General features: G+C 45.6%; 1 protein-coding gene across 1 annotated transcript; it reads left to right on the top strand.

The window, feature by feature from the left end:
* Positions 1-1,316: 1,316 nt before the first annotated feature.
* On the top strand, positions 1,317-23,441 carry LOC311105553 (endothelin-converting enzyme-like 1; the record flags this gene model as incomplete). The annotated part of the gene is made up of 17 exons (XM_084147729.1): positions 1,317-2,177; positions 2,329-2,397; positions 2,623-2,733; positions 2,812-2,904; positions 8,243-8,367; positions 15,503-15,725; positions 17,235-17,333; positions 17,778-17,852; positions 17,942-18,045; positions 18,680-18,738; positions 19,377-19,428; positions 21,855-21,922; positions 22,276-22,400; positions 22,505-22,570; positions 22,938-23,033; positions 23,153-23,229; positions 23,342-23,441. The coding sequence occupies 17 exons, from the start codon at positions 1,317-1,319 to the stop codon at positions 23,439-23,441; spliced, it is 2,403 nt and encodes an 800-aa protein (XP_084003855.1).
* Between the last annotated feature and the right edge of the window lie 1,572 nt (positions 23,442-25,013).

Below are 25,013 nucleotides of genomic sequence, written 5' to 3'. Positions count from 1 at the left end.
ATCTCTGTTAATTGATACTCAATATATTCTCTGAGAGTTTAAAACTGAATCTCTAATGTCTTTAACAGACTTTTCTTCTATTTCTAAGTGTTTTTTACATGCATGTGAATTTATCACCTGCTCCGTGTGTGTGTATGTGCTACCAGCTCTCACAATCTCACGTCAGAATTAGACGTTCATCCATGTTTCTGAAACGTCACATTTCGAAGTTATTCCATACGTCAAATTGTTTAAGGTTAGGTTTAGGCATTAACTCCGAAATGTAAGGTTTGGGATAGGCTTAAAACAAAAATATCAAAAACAACTTTTTAATGCTGGATTTGAACTTCCAACCTTTGGAATCAGAAGCAGATGCTTAAGCCTATCTTCCAGCTCTACTCACACCACCCTAGGAAAACCAAAACCCATTTGAAGGTAACCACGCTCACTGTTGCCCTTAGTGGCCAGTTTCCACGTCATCTTCCGACGTCTTCAGACATGGATGGACGTTGAATACTGACTTGTATCACGGGTAACCTGGCTGGTATGTGTGTTTGTCCTCACAACCAGTCCTGCAGAATAACTCCCCCATACCATTGCCATCCCTCTTCCTTCCATCTCCCCCCTTTTCTGCATCTCTGTCTACCCCTCCCCTCCCCTCCCTCTGCACACTCCCCCATCCTTCCCTCTCTCCTCTCCATCTTCCTAACCCTCCCTCTCTCCTCCCCTACTCTCTATCGATCCATCCAAAGTCATGAGTCACAGAGCAACATCATCTCCCTGATGGATGGGTGTCAGAAATCAATCCAAAATAATTTTAGGAAAGAATGACAGAATGAAAGAAAGAAAAGAGAGCATCTCAACAGAGACAGTACCCTTTGTCATCTCTCAGTGTCGTAATCATGGATTGCATCTTCTGTCTCATCGCCCCTCCCTCCCTCCCTCCCTTTCCCTCTTCCTCTCCTCTCCTCCTTTTCTATTGACAGACAGACTGAGGCTCCACTGGTGGGAAAGGAAGAAAGGAAGACAGGGCGAAAGGAAAGAGAGACCAAGACCCAAGAGATACACTGACAGACAAGAAGAGAGATAGCCTCAGTGGTCCCTAACTCTGTAAAGGTAAGGTTAGCAGAGGAGACATACAAGAGGCAGTGTGTTCAGGAGAGCACAGGCCATTTGAGCTGTGTTACCCCTTTAGCCCTCTAGTAGGCGCCCTCCTCTCCCATATCAGGCCTGGAGGGACGTGGACATCTGAAAGACTCCTCTCTCTCCCACCTTCCACCACTCCCTCTAATAATAATCTATTTTCAACAACGTAACACAAATCAACCCTCATTGCCATGGAGAAGACATACTCCCTCACGGCCCACTACGATGAGTTCCAGGAGGTCAAGTATGGTGGTCGCTATAGCAGTGGCACCCTTAGCAACGGAATGAGCCTGCACTTGGGCGGGAGCCTGGACCGTAATGTCGGGCGGGGCCGAGGCAAAGGGGGCGGGGCTAGTGATCGGAGTCGGGACCTGAGTGGCATCAACAGCGGACAGGGACTTCCTCGTTGGAGCCGCAGGGAGATCTGCCTGCTCTCTGCTCTGGTGTTCGCTGCGGGGATGTGTGTCATCCTGGGCAGCATGCTGACACTGAAATACATCTCCCTGGACTTCCAGCAGGAGGGGCACTGCAGACAGGACTGCCAGAAGAAACGCTCGTTAGTCCGCGCCGCACGCTTTGTCCAGGCCAACATCGACCCCACCATCCAGCCCTGCCAGGACTTCTACAGCTTCGCCTGCGGCGGCTGGCTACGGCGCCACGGCATCCCAGAGGACAAGCTGAGCTACGGCATCATCACCGCCATCGGAGAGCACAACGAGGAGAAACTACGACGCCTCCTGCTGGAGCCTGTGCACCGGCGCACCATGGACTCGGCTGAACGCAAGGTGAAAGAGTTCTACCGCTCCTGTGTGAACATCCAGGAGATTGACAAGCTGGGGTCGGGGCCCATGACGGAGGTGATTGACAGCTGTGGCGGGTGGGACCTGGTTGGAGCGCCCTCTGGTGGTGCGGGGTGGGAGAGCAGTACTGCACCAGCCAGGCCAGACTTTAATGAGCTGCTCTATAGGACCCAGGGGGTGTACAGCACTGCTGTCTTCTTCTCTCTCACTGTCAACGTGGACGATAAGAACTCCTCACGCAACGCTATCAGGGTAAGAGTGTGTGTCTGTGTGTGTGTCTGTGTGTGAACACCTACTGTTTATCATCTGACTGATATACCATCTGTTTACTTACATGTCGGTGTTGTTTACACGTGTTCATATGTGTTCTCTTGACTGTGATCGTATGTGTGTATATTTGTAGATTGATCAGGAGGGGCTCACACTGCCTGAGAGGACTCTGTACCTGGGGCAGGATGAGGACAGTGTGAAGGTAAAGGATTACCCCCTCCCTCTTTCTATCCACCACTTAATCTCTCCATCTGTTCACTTATCGACCCATTCCTTTCTTCTCCATCCATCCACCTGTTTGTTCCTGTCATCTCTGTTCCATTTCTGATCCTGTCTGCTCTGCCATATGTCACACTGCTGACTATTGACCATTAATAATGATGTAATGTTGTTGTCCAATGTCCATTAATAATGATGTCATGGACAGATCCTGGCAGCTTACAAGGCCCTGATGGAGCGTCTGCTAAGCATGCTGGGAGCTCACAATGCCACTCAGAAGTCCAAAGAGATCCTACAGCTGGAAACACGCCTGGCCAACGTAAGTGTATGTATGTGTGTGTGTGTGTGTGTGTATGTGTGTGTGTTCAGTTATAATGTTTCTTCCCCTCTTTTTCAGATCACTGTGTCTGAGTATGATGAACAGAGAAAAGACATCAGCACTATGTACAACCGCATCACCCTGAGACAACTACAGCGCATCGCTCCCAGTGTGAGTACCACACACACACATCTTTATATCTGTATTGTGTGTGTGTATGAGCAGAAGTATGATGGATTAAGAGCTGAACTCCAGCAGAGCATTGTGAAGAGTGTGTGCGCGCGCGTGGGGGGGGCCATTCTACGCCCCGTGGACCGTTCATACTCACGCCTCCGTGGCTCAGCAAAGCTGTCCGCCTTGCGGGGATAGGAGACCAACAGGGGGCTACGGAACGAGGGAGGTGGGAAGAAGAGATGGAGAGAGACGGTAGAGAAAGGGAGAGGACGGGATAAATGGGGGGGGGGGGGGGGGGTCGATGGGGGACTACAGAAGGAGGATAGAGGGAGGAGGGGGGAAGAGGAGAGAGAGGGGACTGATGGGGGAGCATATGGAATGAATCTGGGGGAGAGAGGGACTGAGGGGAGGTAGGGAGCGTTGGAGAGCAGCAGGAAACTGATGGAGAATTCAGAGCTGCTCCATCACTTCTGATTGGAGAAGAAGGGAGGGGAGGGGAGTGAAGGGGGGAGTGGACATGAACGGAGAGAGCGATGGATGAAGTGCGCTTCACTAGCATCACTGATAAAACAAGAGAAAGAAACATGAGAGACAAATAATACATGCAAAAGAGATGACTAAAAAGGTGCAAATGGAGAGTGAGAGTGACATACAGATGGACGTAGAGACCCAGGGGAGGAGTAATAGACAGTAGCTGTAACTGTCGGTTAGATAGATGGACAATTAACGTTAGATATACAGATGTAGGATCTTAATTTGATCACTCTTTTTGTTGCTGAGAACTTTCCTGCACTGCACGAAATGCAAATTTGTAGTGCATTTGAGTTTTAAAAAGGCTTCTAAAGTTTGTAATTTCCTCATTGAAATGTCTGACTTGATTTGCCCTAATGAAAAATGTATCAACCCCTAAAAAAAAATCAATTAATTATAATCTACATAATAATTCACATTTCCTGTTGCTGCAGGATTATTTTCCTGCTGTAGCAAACTGGCTCAAATTAAGAGCCTACATCAGTACACGCTCAGACAGACAGACATGGTCATACTGATTTATCCCTCTCCACCTTTTTTATATATATATTCCCCTTTATTACTTTCCAACCCCGCCACCCTTTCCCCACTTGGAGTAAACTAGTGAACAACAACGCCTAGGCCTCTACTTCCAGCCCATACCCACTATCTATATTTTATGGACACAGTCAATTTTACAATAATTACATTTTGTTTGTTCTTTCTCCTGAACTTCTACTCTCAACCTCTCCGATCATTTTCATGATGTCCATCCGGTTTGCTTCTATATGCCATATCTTTCTAACTGTGCTCCTTCACAAAAGCTCCCAACCTACAACCCATACACTTACATTATTAGTTATCTTATTGTTTGTTGTTAGTTGTTATTAGTCCCATCCTTCAATTCCATTCAACACCTCCCATCTATATTTTAACACCATCCATATAGGATTTCTATTTGCCATATATATTTACACTGTACTGTGATGTCTTACAAAAGTTCTGAACCTTTCTATTCTCATTGTTTCTACAGATTGTGAATTGAAAATAAACATTTTTGCTAATAGTATTATTTTGTTATTGATCGATTGACTATGACTTTTCAGATCACCCAGTAGTGCTATCTGCAGGGTTAGCTCCAGGTAAATATTGCAATCCTTTAGCCATTCCTGGACCTGTGTCCAAAAACAAGCTACAAATGGACAGTACCAAAGCAAATAATCTAATGATTCTGTCTCTTCGCAGCAAAATCTGCAGAGCTGGGAAGATTGTATCCCCCATAAACAGTGGGGAGAACAAGTATTTGATACACTGCCAATTTTGCAGGTTTTCCTACTTACAAAGCATATAGAGGTCTGTGATTTGTATCAAAGGTACACTTCAACTGTGAGAGACGGAATCTAAAACAAAAATCCAGAAAATCACATTGTATGATTTTTAAGTAATTAATTAGCATTTTATTGCATGACATAAGTATTTGATACATCAGAAAAGCAGAACTTAATATTTGGTACAGAAACCTTTGTTTGCAATTACAGAGATCATACGTTTCCTGTAGGTCTTGACCAGGTTTGCAAACACTGCAGCAGGGATTTTGGCCCACTCCTCCATACAGACCTTCTCCAGATCTTTCAGGTTTCGGGGCTGTCGCTGGGCAATACGGACTTTCAGCTCCCTCCAAAGATGTTCTATTGGGTTCAGGTCTGGAGACTGGCTAGGCCACTCCAGGACCTTGAGATGCTTCTTACGGAGCCACTCCTTAGTTGCCCTGGCTGTGTGTTTCGGGTCGTTGTCATGCTGGAAGACCCAGCCAGGACCCATCTTCAATGCTCTTACTGAGGGAAGGAGGTTGTTGACCAAGATCTCACGATGCATGGCCCCATCCATCCTCCCCTCAATACGGTGCAGTCGTCATGTCCCCTTTGTAGAAAGCATCCCCAAAGAATGATGTTTCCACCTCCATGCTTCATGGTTGGGATGGTGTTCTTGGGGTTGTACTCATCCTTCTTCTTCCTCCAAACACGGCAAGTGGAGTTTAGACCAAAAAGCTATATTTTTGTCTCATCAGACCACATGACCTTCTCCCATTCCTCCTCTGGATCATCCAGATGGTCATTGGCAAACTTCAGACGGGCCTGGACATGCGCTGGCTTGAGCAGGGGGACCTTGCGTGCGTTGCAGGATTTTAATCCATGACGGCGTAGTGTGTTACTAATGGTTTTCTTTGAGACTGTGGTCCCAGCTCTCTTCAGGTCATTGACCAGGTCCTGCCGTGTAGTTCTGGGCTGATCCCTCACCTTCCTCATGATCATTGATGCCCCACGAGGTGAGATCTTGCATGGAGCCCCAGACCGAGGGTGATTGACCGTCATCTTGAACTTCTTCCATTTTCTAATAATTGCGCCAACAGTTGTTGCCTTCTCACCAAGCTGCTTGCCTATTGTCCTGTAGCCCATCCCAGCCTTGCGCAGGTCTACAATTCTATCCCTGATGTCCTTACACAGCTCTCTGGTATTGGCCATTGTGGAGAGGTTGGAGTCTGTTTGATTGAGTGTGTGGACAGGTGTCTTTTATACAGGTAACGAGTTCAAACAGGTGCAGTTAATACAAGTAATGAGTGGAGAATAGGAGGGCTTCTTAAAGAAAAACTAACAGGTCTGTGAGAGCCGGAATTCTTACTGGTTGGTAGGTGATCAAATACTTATGTCATGCAATAAAATGCAAATTAATTACTTAAAAATCATACAATGTGATTTTCTGGATTTTTGTTTTAGATTCCGTCTCTCACAGTTGAAGTGTACCTATGATACCTTTTTTTTTTTGGTAAACTACATGGCAATGTAAAAATTGTATTTTTTTATTGATCCAATACGTAATATAGTATACATTTGTCATAATTTGGTTGTAATCCAGAGAGGTTAGAAAATGTATCTAGAACCTCTATGAGGCTGTGGAGTGATTCTAGTTGTAGATTTAAAAGAAAACATGAATCATCAGCGTACAATGACACCTTTGTTTTTAAGCCCTGGATTTCTAATCCCCTGATATTATTGTTGGATCTGATTTTAATAGCTAACATCTCGATGGCCACAATAAATAGATATGCCGATAGTGGACAACCTTGTTTCACTCCTCGACAGTTTAAAACTTTCTGAGAAATAGCCATTATTTACTATTTTACACCTAGGGTTACTATACATGATTTTGACCCATTTTATAAGAGATTCACCAAAATTGAAATGCTCCAGGCATTTATATATAAACTCCAGTCGTACTTTATCAAATGCCTTTTCGAAGTCTGCTATGAATAGCAGGCCTGGTTTCTCAGATTTTCCATAATGTTCTATTGTTTCCAATACTTGCCTTATATTATCTCCAATGTATCTTCCATGTAAAAAACCTGTCTGATTAGAATGAATAATATCCGACAATACCTTTTTAATTCTATGCACTATACATTTTGCTAGAATTTTTGCATCACAACACTGAAGTGTAAGGGGCCTCCAATTTCTTAAATGGACTGGATCTTTATATTTTCCACTTGTATCCTGTTTCAGTAATAATGAGATCAGACCTTCTTCTTGAGTGTCAGATAATCTACTATTTACATAAGAGTGGTTAAAACATGCTAATAACGGTCCTCTTAGTATATGAAAAAAGGTTTGGTATACTTCGACTGGTATGCCATCCAACCCTGGAGTTTTCCCGGACTTAAAGTCTTTAATTGCATCCAGAAGTTCCTCCTCTGTAATTTTAACTTCACATGAGTCTTTCTGTTTGGCTGTTAATTTTACATTATCAATAGAAAAAAAATCTCTACAATTAGCTTCAGTTAGAGGAGATGGAGGCGACTGAAACGAAAACATATGCTTAAAGTACCTTGTTTCCTCCTTCAAAATATCATTTGGTGAATCATGGGTTACTCCGTAACCAGTTTCATTAAATTATTTTTGGTAGCATTCCTATGTTGAAGATTAAAAAATAATTTGGTGCATTTTCCCCCATATTCCATCCAGTTTGCTTTATTTTTATAATATATTACACTTGATCTTTCTTGAATAAGTTTCTCCATTTCTTTTTGTTTTTCCTCTAATTTATTCTGAGCCTCCATGTTACAGTTTTTATTGCCATCTATCTGTTCTGTTAGACTTTCTATTTCCTTTGTTAGTATAAACTCTTTTGACCTAAATTGCTTTTGTTTTCGAGATGAGTACTGAATTGCATGGCCTCTAAAGGCACATTTAAAGGTGTCCCATACAATAAGGGGATTTGTGGTACCTATGTTATGTCGGAAAAAGTCAGTTATAAATTCCTTTGTCCTAGTTCAAATATAAATTATCATCCAATAGGCTTTGATTAAATTTCCAATATCCTCGCCCACGTGGAAATTCAGTAAGAGTAATGTATATGCCAATTATATGATGGTCCGACCGCATTCTGTCCCTCTCCACCTTTCCCTCTTTCACTCTCACTCTTTTCTACTATCCCACTATTGCCTGTTAATAATAGTGGGAGATTATAAAACCATTTGGGATTACAGGAATACTGTATGCTCAGTAGTTAAGGAGGAACTTTGTATTGTGGATGACCTAAGCTGTGAGCAGGGCTTTCTAGGGCTTTACCTTTTCTTGTTATCATATATATATATATATTTATTGTGGAGGCAGCATTTTCACTTTCCTTACTGATACAATAAAGGCTTGTTGGAACCCCCCTTCCTTTCATCAGAGCAGGGTGACAACAATCGTGTTTTCTTATCTTGTTAAAACTCAAACCTCATCTCCCTCTCGCTCTTCCTGCTCTCTCCTCTCATCCGTCTCTACAGCTCCATTGGAAACGTTTGTTGGACAGAATCTTCCATGATAACTTCTCTGAGGATGAAGAGATAGTGGTGTTGGCTACTGACTACATGGAGAAAGTCTCAGAGATCATCAAGACCACCTCCAAAAGGTGAGAGAGGGAGAGAGGGTAAAGGAGGGTGGGAGGAGGGAGGAGGGGAAGGGTGGATGAGAGGCAGAGGAAGAATGCAAAGGTTACAGAGTTGCATGGAAAATCAATGGCATAAGATATGAGTTTTGAGCATGTGTAAGCATTTTGTAAGAGTTGCTGAATTAGTGTGTGTGTCCTTTACTAGGGCTTTTACTATATGTTATGTCATATTGAAGTGTCTTAGTGTGTAAAGATTTGTTTTTGAGTGTGTGTGTGTGGAGGGCGGGGGGGGGGGGGGATCACTGGTGGTTGAACTTCCAGCTCTACTGTGGCTGATTAGTATCGATCTGCACCCCCCACCTCGACACACACACAGTGTTGTGCTGTTAAAGGCAGCTCTTGCCAGACTCCAGAGGTGGCTGTGGAGGCTAGTGGGAGTCAGAGTGCTGGTTAATACTGCTGACAGCTCTCCAATACTGACTGGTGTTATGCTCTACTCTACACTACACTTCACACCTGTCTGTCTGCCAGTCTGTAGTAGTCTGTCTGTAGCTGACTTTCAATTGGTCTGTCTGTACAGCTTTTTTCTCTTTCAATACTCTACACCTCCACCCTCCCTCCTTCATATCCCCTCCCTCTCTCATCCTTCATACCCCCTCCCTCTCTCATCCTTCATACCCCCTCCCTCTCTCATCCTTCATACCCCCTCCCTCTCTCATCCTTCATACCCCCTCCCTCTCTCATCCTTCATACCCCCTCCCCCTCTCATCCTTATAATAAATAATAAATAAATAATATGCCATTTAGCAGACGCTTTTATCCAAAGCGACTTACAGTCATGCGTGCATACATTTTTGTGTATGGGTGGTCCCGGGGATCGAACCCACTACCTTGGCGTTACAAGCGCCGTGCTCTACCAGCTGAGCTACACATCCTTCATACCCCCTCCCTCTCTCATCCTTCATACCCCCTCCCTCTCTCATCCTTCATACCCCCTCCCTCTCTCATCCTTCATACCCCCTCCCTCTCTCATCCTTCATACCCCCTCCCCCCTCCCCTCTCTCATCCTTCATACCCCCTCCCTCTCTCATCCTTCGTACCCCCTCCCTCTCTCATCCTTCGTACCCCCTCCCTCTCTCATCCTTCATACCCCCTCCCTCTCTCTCTCATCCTTCATACCCCCTCCCCTCTCTCATCCTTCATACCCCCTCCCTCTCTCATCCTTCGTACCCCCTCCCCTCTCTCATCCTTCATACCCCCTCCCTCTCTCATCCTTCGTACCCCCTCCCTCTCTCATCCTTCGTACCCCCTCCCTCTCTCATCCTTCATACCCCCTCCCTCTCTCTCTCATCCTTCATACCCCCTCCCCTCTCTCATCCTTCATACCCCCTCCCTCTCTCATCCTTCGTACCCCCTCCCTCTCTCATCCTTCGTACCCCTCCCTCTCTCATCCTTCGTACCCCCTCCCTCTCTCATCCTTCATACACCCTCCCTCTCTCATCCTTCATACCCCCTCCCCTCTCTCATCCTTCGTACCCCCTCCCTCTCATCCTTCGTACCCCCTCCCTCTCTCATCCTTCGTACCCCTCCCTCTCTCATCCTTCGTACCCCCTCCCTCTCTCATCCTTCATACCCCCTCCCCTCTCTCATCCTTCGTACCCCCTCCCTCTCATCCTTCGTACCCCCTCCCTCTCTCATCCTTCGTACCCCTCCCTCTCTCATCCTTCGTACCCCCTCCCTCTCTCATCCTTCATACCCCCTCCCTCTCTCATCCTTCATACCCCCTCCCTCTCTCATCCTTCATACCCCCTCCCCTCTCTCCCTTCAGCTGTATTCCTGCTCTTATCTCCTTGTCTCTGTTCTTGTACATATCAGTTCTTGAGTAAGATGTTCTTTGAAATTAGAAAAGAGACACACAGTGGGGTGAGTGCTTTCATACAATTTCATGTCACCTAATATCAGATAATGTAATAATAATCTTATCATAATCCTCTTTGCTATAATCAACCTTATCATCATCACCATGGTGACGACCGGCATTACAGCCAATCAGCTTTGATCCTCACATCTGGAGGCTCGGGAGATTTTCTGTGTCTTTTCTTTAGTTGTTTTTCCCTTCTTTTCTCCTTTCTCCATCTCTCTCTCCCTCCTGGTGATTTCAGAAATAAACCTCTCTTCCTGTTCCCTCCTTCTCCTGCCTCTCTTTCTACTGTCTGTTCTTTTTCAATCTGTCCTCGCTCTCTTTTTCCAGTTTCGCTCCTCCACTCCGTCTCTCACCCCTCTGTCATCTCTCTTTCGCTCTCTCCCTCTCTATTATCTGTTTTTAATAAAAGGTTAGCGTCGTTGTTTCCTCTCTCACAAACACACCACTGGGTGTGGCGGACTCCTGTTCCTACCGCTACCCACTGTGCACCCCTTGTTCATTTGCATAACTGACGAGAAATGCCCCTGTGCTTCTCAGTATGGGGTCTCTCCACTGATCTTTATGAGTCTCCAATTACACAGCTACCCACACATACACAAACACACACACAGGTACCATTGAACATTCACACCTACATGAAAGCAATCCCATCGATATAAACAACCAAACACTCACGCCCAGACACACACATCCGCTCACAAGCACTCTTTCTCTTTCTTATACACACATACACCTCTTTGGGACACACACAGTCACATTTGGGCCCAGCAGGGAGTGAGGCTGTGACAGAGGTGTTTGACAGAGGCCAGCCATACGTCTGTCTGTTTTATGGAGCAGCAGAGCTGAAAGGCCCTGGGAGGTCACTAATGCAGCCCAGAAACAGGACTTTGTCTGGCCTCTGGACACGCTGGGCTGGGGCATCCCCATGGGTTCCTGACACTCACACCACACCACACACTGCCTGGAGAGAGGGGGCGGGCGGACACACACTCACTCATAGACACACTTGCAGGAATGCACACAGTCTCAGTCTGTTCTCGCAGTGGGCACTCTGAGCTTCTCTACCTGCTGAGTGGCAGAAGGGTGACAGACAGTGAAAGAAAAGAAAGCACACACAGACATACATCCACTGTGTTCTGGAACAGTATGTGTTCCCCTCCTGTCATTCATTCAGTCCAAATCTCTGTGGGGCTCTGGCCCCTGTGTGTGGGAGTCAGAGGGAGAAGTAAATCCACACACACTTCAACTTTTTACAAAGGCCTCCTTTGTGTGTGGGTTTCTTCTTTCTGTCACCCTCAGTTTATTTCTCTAGTTGTTTGCGCACATATTCCTTTTCAAACCCTGTGCCGTCCCATCTCTCTCCCTCTCCCACTCTCTTCTTTCACCCCCCCCTCCCCCCACCCACACATCCACCCTCCCGTCCCCCCTCCCATCCCCCCACCCACCCATCCTCCCATCCCCCACCCACCCATCTTCCCACCCACCCCCCCCCCCACCCATCCACCCATCCCCCCATCAACCCTCCCATCCACCCTCCCCTCCCTTCTCTTCTCCCCCCCACCCTCCCTTCTCTTCTCCCCCCACCCTCCTTCTCTCTCCCTCCCTCCCTCCCCCCACCCTCCTTCTCTCTCCCTCCACCCTCCTTCTCTCTCCCTCCCCCCACCCTCCTTCTCTCTCCCTGGCAGTGTGTGTAATGCCCATGTTGCTGGGTTCTATTGACAAGACCCAGACAACTGCATCCAATCCCATTAACCAGATGAGCTGGTGTCCAATGAGGCTGAGACAGTAATGACAACACCAGTGTCTCTCTACAACCTCTCCTCCTCTCCCTCTCATTCCCTCCTTTCTCTCTGCTCATCCGTCTGTCACTATCACTCACGCAATTCTCAAGGGGAAGTGTGTATGAATGTGGTTGTGTGTGTGTGTGTGTGTGTGTGTGTGTGTGTGTGTGTGTGTGTGTGTGTGTGTGTGTGTGTGTGTGTGTGAGAATAGTGAGGTTAGACTGTGGGTAGAAGCTGTACGACCATTATTACAGAAGGTAATGTTTGCAGGTATTCTGGTCAGACAATGTATTTTATCTTAATGAGCTCCATTACAATCCAGTCTTCTAATGATTTTTAATTCCCATCCCATTGTTATTCAGGGCTATTGTTTGATCATTAGAATACATTTTACTAAAGCCTTTTCATTTCCGTCTAATCTCACAGGTCTCCTAAATCTTCCCACCACCCCACACACCAACTCCATCTGGGATTAGATTTTGACACACACACACACACTCTAGCTATGTCCCTTACAAACAAGTCATCTGCAACAAATGAATAAAACAGGTGTTTTATTCAACCGAGTAAACAAACTCAAACACACAAACAAAACCAAGCGAAGCTGCCACACCTACAACACACTGATCTGATCTGATCTGTATTGATTATTAGAGTTATATAAGAACAAGGACACTGTCTCAGTCTTCCTCTTCCTCCCTCCTCCTTCCTCTTCCTCCCTCCTCCTTTCTCTCTCTCTCCCTCGCTCTTCTCAATTAATTTCACTTCAGAAGTGCTTTGTTGGCGAGACACTGGGGCTGCTTTGCCAAGGCAATTTTGATTTTATATGCAGCGCACGTGTCAAAAATAAAAACAGAAAACAAAAACCGTTTCACGTGGAGCGGAGTCTCGCAATAGGAGACAGGGCCACTTGTCCTGAGGGCAGAATGGATATGTTCACTCTGTGGGATCCCTCAACACATCAAGCACGACTTTACTTTACTGAGAAGGGAAAATAACGTTTGAATACAGTGCATTTGGAAAGTATTCAGACCCCTTGACTTTTTCCACATTTTGTTACGTTACATCTTATTCTAAAATGGATTAAATTGTATTTTTTCCTCATCAATCTACACACAATACCCCATAATAACAAAGCAAAAACAGGTTTTTAGACATTTTAGCAACAAAACAAAAAAACACCTGTATTTGGGGAATTTCTCCCATTCTTCTCTGCATATCCTCTCAAGCTCTGTCAGGTTGGTTGCGGAGCGTCGCTGCACAGCTATTTTCAGGTCTCTCCAGAGATGTTTGATTGGGTTCAAGTCCGGCCTCTGGCTGAGCCACTCAAGGACATTCAGAGACTTGTCCCGAAGCCACTCCTGTATTGTCTTGGCTGTGTGCTTAGGGTCGTTGTCCTGTTGGAAGGTGAACCTTCGCCCCAGTCTGAGGTCCTGAGCGCTCTGGAGCAGATTTTCATCAAGGACCTCTCTGTATTTTGCTCCGTTCATCTTTCCCCCAATCCTGACTAGTCTCCCAGTCCCTGTAGCTGAAAAACATCCTCACAGCATGATGCTGCCACCACCATGCTTCACCGTAGGGATGGTGCCAGGTTTCCTGCAGACGTGACGCTTGGCATTCAGGCCAAAGAGATCAATTTTGGTTTGGTCAGACCAGACAATCTTGTTTCTCATGGTCTGAGAGTCCTTTTGGTGCCTTTTGGCAAACTCCAAGCAGGCTGTCATGTGCCTTTCACTGAGGAGTGGCTTCCGTCTGGCCACTCTACCATAAAGGCCTGATTGGTGGAGTGCTGCAGAGATGGTTGTCCTTCTGGAAGGTTCTCCGATCTCCACAGAGGAACTCTGGAGCTCTGTCAGAGTGACCATTGGATTCTTGGTCACCTCCCTGACCAAGGCCCTTCTCCCCCGATTGCTCAGTTTGGCCAGGCGGCCACCTCTAGGAAGAGTCTTGGTGGTTCAAAACTTCTTCCATTTAAGAATAATGGAGGCCACTGTGTTGTTGGGGACCTTCAATGCGGCAGACATTTTTTGGTACCCTTCCCCATATCTGTGCCTCTACATAATCCTGTCGCGGAGTTGCTCTGACTTGCACTGTCAACTGTGGGACCTTATATAGACAGGTGTGTTCCTTCCCAAATCATGTCCAATCAATTGCATGTACCACAGGTGGACTCCAATCAAGTTGTAGAAACATCTCAAGGATGATCAATGGGAAACAGGATGCACTGGAGCTCAATATCGAGTCTCATAGCAAAGGGTCTGAATACTTATGTAAAAAAGGGTTTTCTGTTTTTTATCTTTAATAGATTAGCAGAAATTTTAAAAAAAAACTGTTTTCACTTTGTCATTATGGGGTATTGTGTGTAGATTGATGAGGATTTTTTTTATTTAATCAATTTTAGAATAAGGCTGTAACGTCACAAAATGTGGAAAAAGTCAAGGGGTCTGAATACTTTCGGAGGTTAAGTTCTACTCTTCTGAGTCACTCTTGGAGTCCATCTCTCCTCTCTTCCCCCCACCCATACACTCTGTCTCTCTCCTCTCTTCCCACCACCCATACACTCTGTCTCTCTCCTCTCTTCCCCCCACCCATACACTCTCTCTCTCCTCTCTTCCCCCCACCCATAATCTGTCTCTCTCCTCTCTTCCCCCCACCCATACACTCTCTCTCTCCTCTCTTCCCCCCACCCATAATCTGTCTCTCTCCTCTCTTCCCCCCACCCATACACTCTCTCTCTCCTCTCTTCCCCCCACCCATACACTCTGTCTCTCTCCTCTCTTCCCCCCACCCATACACTGTCTCTCTCCTCTCTTCCCCCCACCCATACACTCTCTCTCTCCTCTCTTCCCCCCACCCATACACTCTGTCTCTCTCCTCTCTTCCCCCCACCCATACACTCTCTCTCTCCTCTCTTCCCCCCACCCATACACTCTGTCTCTCTCCTCTCTTCCCCCCACCCATAATCTGTCTCTCTCCTCTCTTCCCCCCACCCATACACTCTCTCTCTCCTCTCTTCCCCCCACCCATACACTCTCTCTCTCCTCTCTTCCCCCCACCCATACACTCTGTCTCTCTCCTCTCTTCCCCCCACCCATACACTGTCTCTCTCCTCTCTTCCCCCCACCCATACACTCTCTCTCTCCTCTCTTCCCCCCCACCCATACTCTCTGTCTCTCTCCTCTCTCCCCCCACCCATACACTCTGTCACTCTCCTCTTCTCTAACCTGCTTGTATCTCCTTTGCTGTACTCCCTCTTTCTGCCCACTTTTTCTGTCTTCTCCTATATTTTTAGGTTTTCCGGAGGAATCCACGTTGAATCTCTGTAGGGGCACTCCTTAATTATACAATAAAGGCTTGTTAAAACTAAAACTCAATGTCCCCCCCTCCTCTCTCTATCTCTCTGTCTCTCTCTTCCCCTCTCTCTCGGTTTCCCCCCTCCCTCTCTTGGCAGGGTTCTCCATAACTACATGCTGTGGCGGATTGTAGCAGCTCTCAGTGAACACCTGTCCACGGCGTTCCGGAGCACCATCCATGAGTTTTCCCGGGAGATTGATGGTACAGAGCGTCAGCTGGAGCTGGGGATGCTGTGTCTCACCCAGGCTAACAAACACTTCGGCATGGCCCTGGGAGCACTCTTCGTCCAGCAGCATTTCTCCTCTCACAGCAGGGCCAAGGTAGGGCAGCTTCTATCTCTGTCTCTCTGTTTCTACATCTCTCCTCACAGCAGGGCCAAGGTAGGGCAGCTTCTATCTCTCTCTCTCTGTTTCTACATCTCTCCTCACAGCAGGGCCAAGGTAGGGCAGCTTCTATCTCTCCTCACAGCAGGGCCAAGGTAGGGTAGCTTCTATCTCTCTCTCTGTTTCTACATCTCTCCTCACAGCAGGACCAAGGTAGGGCAGCTTCTATCTCTCCTCACAGCAGGGCCAAGGTAGGGTAGCTTCTATCTCTCTCTCTGTTTCTACATCTCTCCTCACAGCAGGACCAAGGTAGGGCAGCTTCTATTTCTGTATCTCTGTTTCTACATCTCTCCTCACAGCAGGACCAAGGTAGGGCAGCTTCTATCTCTGTCTCTCTGTTTCTACATCTCTCCTCACAGCAGGGCCAAGGTAGGGCAGCTTCTATCTCTGTCTCTGTTTCTACATCTCTCCTCACAGCAGGACCAAGGTAGGGCAGCTTCTATCTCTGTCTCTGTTTCTACATCTCTCCTCACAGCAGGACCAAGGTAGGGCAGCTTCTATTTCTGTATCTCTGTTTCTACATCTCTCCTCACAGCAGGACCAAGGTAGGGCAGCTTCTATCTCTCCTCACAGCAGGACCAAGGTAGGGCAGCTTCTATCTCTCCTCACAGCAGGGCCAAGGTAGGGTAGCTTCTATCTCTCTCTCTGTTTCTACATCTCTCCTCACAGCAGGACCAAGGTAGGGCAGCTTCTATTTCTGTATCTCTGTTTCTACATCTCTCCTCACAGCAGGACCAAGGTAGGGCAGCTTCTATCTCTGTCTCTCTGTTTCTACATCTCTCCTCACAGCAGGGCCAAGGTAGGGCAGCTTCTATCTCTGTCTCTCTGTTTCTACATCTCTCCTCACAGCAGGGCCAAGGTAGGGCAGCTTCTATCTCTCTCTCTGTTTCTACATCTCTCCTCAAAGCAGGGCCAAGGTAGGGCAGCTTCTATCTCTATCTGTCTCTCTCTTTGTTTCTTTCTGTAATGGTTTGGTGAAGTAGAATAGAAAATTCCTCTTTCTCTCTCTCCATCCCACTCTTCCATCATCACACCTTAACCCTCTCTCTTCTAGTCTGCCTCTATATAGTGTCTTCTTCATTCTAAGGGATGTGGTTTCCAATGGCATTTCTAACCCCTCTGACCCTTCTCTTTATTTAAGCTCTTCATCATCTATTCCTCCTTCTCTCTCTTCCTCTCTCACCCCTCTCTCCCCCTCTGTTGTGTTCAATGCCAACCTAGCCTCAACACCCAAAACCTAGCCCTAGGCACTTTATGTAGGAATTTCCTACATATGACAGCTAACCCATCCTTTCAGATCTATGAAAAGTGCCTAGGGGTAGGAGTAGGAGGCGAATTCTCTATTTGGCGTTGGGCGTACCTAATATAGCTATCTCTCTGGCCCATTCCCAATGGAACCCTTAGAGAACTGAGCTCTAATCTCCGATCCCTGTTCTCTTCCCTCAGGTACAGGAGCTGGTAGAGGACATAAAGCATTCACTGGACCTCCGGCTGCAAGAGCTGGACTGGATGGATGACGTGACCAAGGAAGCAGCCAGGGCCAAGGTCTGGATACCACACTAACTCATATATAACCAAAAAGATACTGTAGGCCTGCTGTATTAGCATTTAGGATGAAGCAGGGGTTATTTTATTCTGGATCAGTCTAATACTGGTTTATTAAATCCCTATCTCAATATGTTGTTTAATACTGGATTATTAAATCCCTATCTGAGAATGTTGTCTAATACTGGATTATTAAATCCCTATCTGAGAATGTTGTCTAATACTTTCAGAATGTACAGTCTTAATCCTTTTAGAGCACTTGCTGAAACAAAAGGGTCTCCAGTGTAATCCCATTATAACAGTATGCTTGATTAACTGTTGTGTGTGGTCTGTGAAGGATATGGCAGCTAAATATGTGCAGTGTCTATTTTTCACTCCACCTGTCTCACTCTCTTTTTCTCCTCCTCTCTTTTCTCTGACCCTTTCCTCCCTTCCCTCTCGTAGCTGCAGCATATGATGGTGATGACAGGCTATCCAGACTACCTACTCAAACATGAGCTCATAGACCAGGAGTATGGGGTGAGACAACTTTTACTCCCTCATTGACGTTCTCTCTCGCTCGCTCCCTCTCATTGACTCTCTCTCCATCTCTGTTATTTGTTATCCAGTTTGATGTGGATGAAAATACCTATTTCAAAAACATCCTCAACAGCATCAAGTTCAACATCAAGATGTCTGTCAAGAAGATCCACAAGCAGGTGGACAAGACTGTGTGAGTGACACGTTCAATTGCTCCAGATGTTCAGTCTCACAATAACACAACTACACACAGATTCAAAGTTATATGCACCTCTTGACACAAAACATTCCATTTTATGGCAAGAGTAATAGAAGTGAAGAATATACAAGTGATGTACCTACAAATTGAATATACCATAAGCTTGTCTTTTGTGTGACTGTTTAAAATGTGCTCCTAGGACAGTACTCAAAATGTATATGTCCAAACGAGCTGAAGCCCTCCACCCTGTACTGCCAAATCATGTATTCCTCCTTTATCACAAATACACTCCTTTCATCTCTCCCTCTGCAGAGGAAACATGTCCTCATGCCTCCATCCGTCTCCCTATCTCTCCGCTGCCGTAGGGCCATCGGTCTTTCCCACCAGAACAGGGGCATCTCTGAATTTCATTTGGGATATTTCCTCAAATCGATGTGTCTGCATTTTAAAAGATTATGATGAAGGGACTGTTTCCTTGTGCGGACAGGAACTCTCAATATTGGACTTAATATTGAATAATTTCACCTTAAAATATCACTTGAGAAGTGTCTTTGCATCTCTTGTTGTTTGAAGATGTTTAGTGAATGTAGGATTAATAAACCCCTGATTGACTTTGTTTCCCTCTCAGGTGGCTCCTTCCCCCTCAGGCCCTCAATGCCTACTATCTCCCAAACAAGAACCAAATGGGTGAGTCAGTGTGTGATCCCAATGCACATCAATGCTCTTAGTATACACAAGATGACACTCCTCCTCTTCTTCTTCTTTCTGGTCCACCCATGTGATGAGGCGGCAGGTAGCTTAGTGGGTAAGAGCGTTGTGCCAGTGACCGAAAGGTCGCTGGTTCTAATCCCCAAGCTGACTAGGTGAAAAATCTGTCGATGTGCCCTTAAGCAAGGCACTTAACCCTAATTGCTCCTGTAAGTCGCTCTGGATAAGAGCGTCTGCTAAAATGACTAAAATGTTTTTAAAAATGAGGCACCCACACGCCCTAACACACGTATTCTGCATTCACTTACTTACACCAGCCCCCCTCACCTCCCACCGACCCACACACACTTTGTCATCTCCCCTCACTTTCCCCCTAGTGTTGGCCTCTATTGGTGTCTGCGTCTGCCTTGTGGATCAAATTTACCTCACAGAAAAATCAATGGTGAGTTCCAGTGCAGGCAGCAGAGGACAGAGAAAGCCAGACAAACACAGCCATCAGCCACAAGAGCTCATTTTTTACCCTACCTCTCTCCCTCCCTCTATCCAGCCCACTCCAATATCACTGCCTCTCTACCCCTCTCTTTATCTTATGCTATCATCTCTTTCTTTACTTTTAGTATTCCCCGCTGGAATCCTTCAGCCCACGCTGTACGACCCTGAGTTTCCACAGTGAGTACAACTCTGAATATTTAGAAGTCATTCAACTAATCAAGACATTGATTAGTTGTATCAAGTGCATTAGTTAGTAGCCAGCTAGGCTGGAACGAAAGCCTGCACCCGCTGTACTGTAGCTCTCCAAGACAACCCCTATACGCGATTACATTACCCTCGTATTCTACCTCCAAACCATTCCCCTTTCCCTTAATGATCACAACACAATCACAGCTATACTGCAACCCTCAAAACTCACGGCACAGTATTATTTATTCACATACTTATTCCATTAGAAGTGATCACTCCACATAAATGACCGCTGCATCCACTCATGCATACTGATTAATGGAATATGATATTAGATGTGTGCATGATCGTGGTGCCTTTCCCTAGAGTTATTACTGCAGTAGCCCTAACCTGCCATAAAGACTGAGGCTAGCCCAGTGCTGCTATCTGGCCCCAGGTAATGAAGCCTTACTCAGCCTGTTCGTTTATTCAGGTTTGGAGGGCAACTCTCGGCAGGGTATCGACGTCCTGTCAGAAAGTCATTTTCAGACTTAGCCATGTGGATAGCCGCGGGCCTCGGGCCGTCCCTGCATTGCATCAGTCTCCATCTGCATGGTCTGCCAGACTACACCCACCCGGGTCAAGGAGAGGTGGCCAGGACTCTCACTCTCTTTAGTTATAGTGAGGGAAAAAAGTATTTGATCCCCTGCTGATTTTGTACATTTGCCCACTGACAAAGACATGATCAGTCTATAATTTTAATGGTAGGTTTATTTGAACAGTGAGAGACAGAATAACAACAACAAAAATCCAGAAAAACACATTTCAAAAATGTTATAAATTTATTTGCATTTTAATGAGGGAAATACGTATTTGACCCCTCTGCAAAACATGACTTAGTACTTGGTGGCAAAACCCTTGTTGGCAATCACAGAGGTCAGATGTTTCTTGTAGTTGGCCACCAGGTTTGCACACATCTCAGGAGGGATTTTGTCCCACTCCTCTTAGCAGATCTTCTCCAAGTCATTAAGGTTTCGATGCTGACGTTTGGCAACTCAAACCTTCAGCTCCCTCCACAGATGTTCTATGGGATTAAGGTCTGGAGACTGGCTAGGCCACTCCAGGACCTTAATGTGCTTCTTCTTGAGCCACTCCTTTGTTGCCTTGGCCATGTGTTTTGGGTAATTGTCATGCTGGAATACCCATCCACGACCCATTTTTAATGCCCTGGCTGAGGGAAGGAGGTTCTCACCTAAGATTTGACGGTACATGGCCCCGTCCATCGTCCCTTTGATGCGGTGAAGTTGTCCTGTCCCCTTAGCAGAAAAACACCCCCAAAGCATAATGTTTCCACCTCCATGTTTGACGGAGGGGATGGTGTTCTTGGGGTCATAGGCAGCATTCCTCCTCCTCCAAACACGGCGAGTTGAGTTGATGCCAAAGAGCTCGATTTTGGTCTCATCTGACCACAACACTTTCACCCAGTTCTCCTCTGAATCATTCAGATTTTCATTGGCAAACTTCAGACAGGCCTGTATATGTGCTTTCTTGAGCAGGGGGACCTTGCGGGCGCTGCAGGATTTCAGTCCTTCACGGCGTAGTGTGTTACCAATTGTTTTCTTGGTGACTATGGTCCCAGCTGCCTTGAGATCATTGACAAGATCCTCCTGTGTAGTTCTGGGCTGCATGGAGCCCCAGGCCGAGGGAGATTGACAGTTATTTTGTGTTTCTTCCATTTGCAAATAATCGCACCAACTGTTGTCACCTTCTCACCAAGCTGCGTGGCGATGGTCTTGTAGCCCATTCCAGCCTTGTGTAGGTCTACAATCTTGTCCCTGACATCCTTGGAGAGCTCTTTGGTCTTGGCCATGGGGGAGAGTTTGGAATCTGATTGATTGCTTCTGTGGACAGGTGTCTTTTATACAGGTAACAAACTGAGATTAGGAGCACTCCCTTTAAGAGTGTGCTCCTAATCTCAGCTCTTACCTGTATAAAAGAAACCTGGGAGCCAGAAATCTTTCTGATTGAGAGGGGGTCAAATACTTATTTCCCTCATTAAAATGCAAATCAATTTATAACATTTTTGTCATGCGTTTTTCTGGATTTTTTTATTTTTATTCTGTCTATCACTGTTAATGGTAGGTTTATTTGAAAATTATAGACTGATCATTTCTTTGTCAGTGGGCAAACGTACAAAATCAGCAGGGGATCAAATACTTTTTTCCCTCACTGTATTAACAGAGTTTGATATGATATCAACGGGTCAGATTATGATTCATCTAACATTCTACTGTCCTCTTCAGGACGGGTTAGAACTGCAGGCTGAACAAAAGTTGATCCGTTTTGTGTTATTATAAATATACAACATTATGCTGTTGTCTTCATATGTTAAGTGATTAGTAACGCATCCCCCCGTCTCTCCCTCCTCCCTCTAGATCTCTGAACTATGGAGGAATAGGAGCCATCATCGGTCATGAGCTGACACATGGATATGATGACTGGGGTGAGAGAACGCTTCTTTGTCTTACACGTGTCCTATAAAATATTAAAATCCAATGGGGCATGAACAGTAGTAGCCTAACAGTAGTAAAACTGTAATGTCAGTGTAATATCAGTTCTGAATAAGGGGTTCATGTCTTCTGTCCACATTGGTCATCCTAACTCAAGCCTCTTGCCCCCCCATCTAAGTGGGTCGTCACTATCAGACCATGCTGCAAGGTACGGAAGTCTTGCCTCCGCTTAACCCAACCAATGAAATCAGACAAATAACTTAAGAGAGTAAAAGGCTATAGCCAACAACTGTACCTTGCAGCGTGGCTGAATAGTGACCGCCATGATAAGTGATCTTTCTCTTAGGGGGCCAGTATGATCGCTACGGCAACCTGAAGCAGTGGTGGACGGAGGAGTCATACAAGAAGTTTCAGAAGAAAGCAGAGTGCATCGTCAAACTCTATGACAACTTCACTGTCTATAACCAGAGGGTGGGTGCATAGCATACCTTGTTATACTGCTTATTAGAGACACACTCACACACTTGTAATGTGAGTTGCAATGGTATCTTTCCCCTGTGTGTGTGTGTCTGTAGGTGAATGGCCGTCTGACTCTGGGGGAGAATATAGCAGACATGGGAGGCCTTAAACTGTCTTACTTTGTGAGTGAAATCTTCCTATAGGCTGTGCTAGCTGTCAATCATTACTGATTACCATCTGTCAGGGCTCTATTCAATCAGCATCACGGAAGGTTCAGCTTTACAGCGTGATTTACATTTTAAAAAAATGTTCCTGCTTTAGCGGAGACTGCATTCACGGTAAACGCTGCATATGTCGGCTCAATCGGAAATTACCTTAAAATGTATATCGCGGAATCTGCTTCAGCGTTACAGATTGAATAGAGCCCTCAGTCACTGTCTCTATGGACTAATGACAAGCTACAGTATGTTTGTAAGCCCGGGACTCAAATCTCATCTCTCTCCTCTCTCTCTACCTCTTTCACTCTCTCCATCTTCTCCCACTCTCCAGGCATATCAAAAGTGGATCAGAGAACATGGTCCAGAAAGACCTCTCCCTGGACTCAAATACACACATGAACAACTACTCTTCATTGCCTTTGCACAGGTACACAACAAACTATGTACAGACTGTTGTTTAGTATTGGGAATCTTTTTCTTTTTAGTTGGAGTAAAGATGATATTTTTTACGGCCTTTACTGCTAACTGTCTCCTCTCTCCTATTAGAACTGGTGTATGAAGAGACGGTCTCAGTCCATATACCTGCAGCTACTGACTGACAAGCACGCACCAGAGCATTACAGGTACATACACTTCCTCACTTTCCTGATGTGCATCAGCCTATCACAGGCCATACCTAATATGACTCCCCTCTCTGATTGGATCGTTCTCTCTCTATCTCCTCCACCCCTGCAGGGTGATTGGCAGCGTGTCCCAGTTTGATGAGTTTGCCCGAGTGTTCCACTGTCCAAAGGGTTCCCCCATGCATCCTGTCAACAAATGTTCTGTATGGTGACCCCTCAACACTCACCTCTGAACTCCACCACCCACCAACAACTAGAACTTACCTGTGACCTCAACTAAACTCTCCTAACCAACCTGTCTGAGATGTTCTGTTCAGTTTCATCTCAATCCTAGGACTATCTTTTTCTCTGATCACAAAATTTGCAAGCAAATAATGTCATCACCAGCAGGCAAAACCATGATCACTTCACTGTCTACTCATGTACATATCCTGTGCTTGACTTAGTCAGGAGCCCCTCAGAGCGGAGTACCGGCACCTCAAATGTTCTACTGCTTGAGCACCTGTTCCTCTTATAGACTATTAGCTCAAAGTATTGTGGAGCTCCTGCACCTAAATAAACAGTGCCGGCACCCAAAATGAGTACCGGCACCTATTTCAGTCCAAGTCAAGCACTCATTTATGCATATCATTTAATTATATATGTTTAGATTTACATCTATTTATTTATTTTTTCAACAGATGTATCATGGGATTACCTTTTTGGTTTTGAGTTGTGTGATCTCAATTAATTATAATGATTTGAATCACTTAAAAATGACAAAGATTTTGACAGTAGTAAAAATAGTGTTATTAAATCAAATTTAATGCAACAGGTTCAGAGTTGGTGTTATCAAGAACTTTGTGTAGAAGGGATTTGGAATGGGGATTTGTACTGAATGACAATGACCAGTATGGACTGCGCTCACTGGGATCAGTGTGTTGCCTGCCAATGTTTTTGTGAGTCTTTTCTATGAGGTAAATAGTGGACACCATGCTGCCATGCTGCCCTCAAGTGGCTGAACAGAGAAGTGGTCTCCGCTGTGGAGACCTTGTTCATCTTGACTGTTGTTTCTTGTCTCGTCTTGGCCTTGTGGACATCATTGGAATGGTGTTACTATGAGTATGTGTGTGTTTGTATGGTTTTGAAGGTCCCTTTTTTATGAGAGTTGAATCCATAGTGACCTTTTGCTCAGGATATGTAGCTAAGTGTGTGTGTCCAGTGGCCAAAGTGCCAAAGAATAGTGATGGAACATCATGGTCCACCTAAACCCTTCATCCCTCCACTCCTACCTTAGTGTACATCATGGTGAACTATGCTTCTCGATCCACCGGAGACTCCAATCTCCCCACAACCCCATGTCTCACTGTCACACCCTAGAGTATGGATTCTTTAGCAAGAAGATTGTGTTTCTAAGATGGAAGCATGGTCCTGTTGAACAACTTCATATATCCTATTGGACAACTTAAACTGAGAGCCATTTCTATTGGACATTATGGACTCAGAGCCCTTCCTATAGGATTATGTTAACTCCAGGGCCTTCCTTGATACAGCACATACTCGCTCTGATGAACTCTGAATGCCCCTGGCCTGGTCTGCACAGCCAATAAGCTTTCAAAGGAAGGATCAATATGATTGACATTTTATGGTCATAACAAATAATCTACATGCTGTACATACAAAACTGTGAATCCAGTCAAGTCAGAGAAAAAAAAAAAACATTTGTACACAGTGATATAAAAAAATATATAATTTTGTATAAAGAATCTAAAAATAAGAACAATCTTTGTATAAATTATAATTGT

This window comes from Coregonus lavaretus (genome assembly GCF_964263955.1).
Source record: "Coregonus lavaretus genome assembly, chromosome: 30".
Lineage (NCBI taxonomy): Eukaryota > Metazoa > Chordata > Actinopteri > Salmoniformes > Salmonidae > Coregonus > Coregonus lavaretus.
The sequence above is the reverse complement of the archived record's forward strand: the minus strand, read 5'-3'. Positions and strand labels throughout refer to the sequence as shown.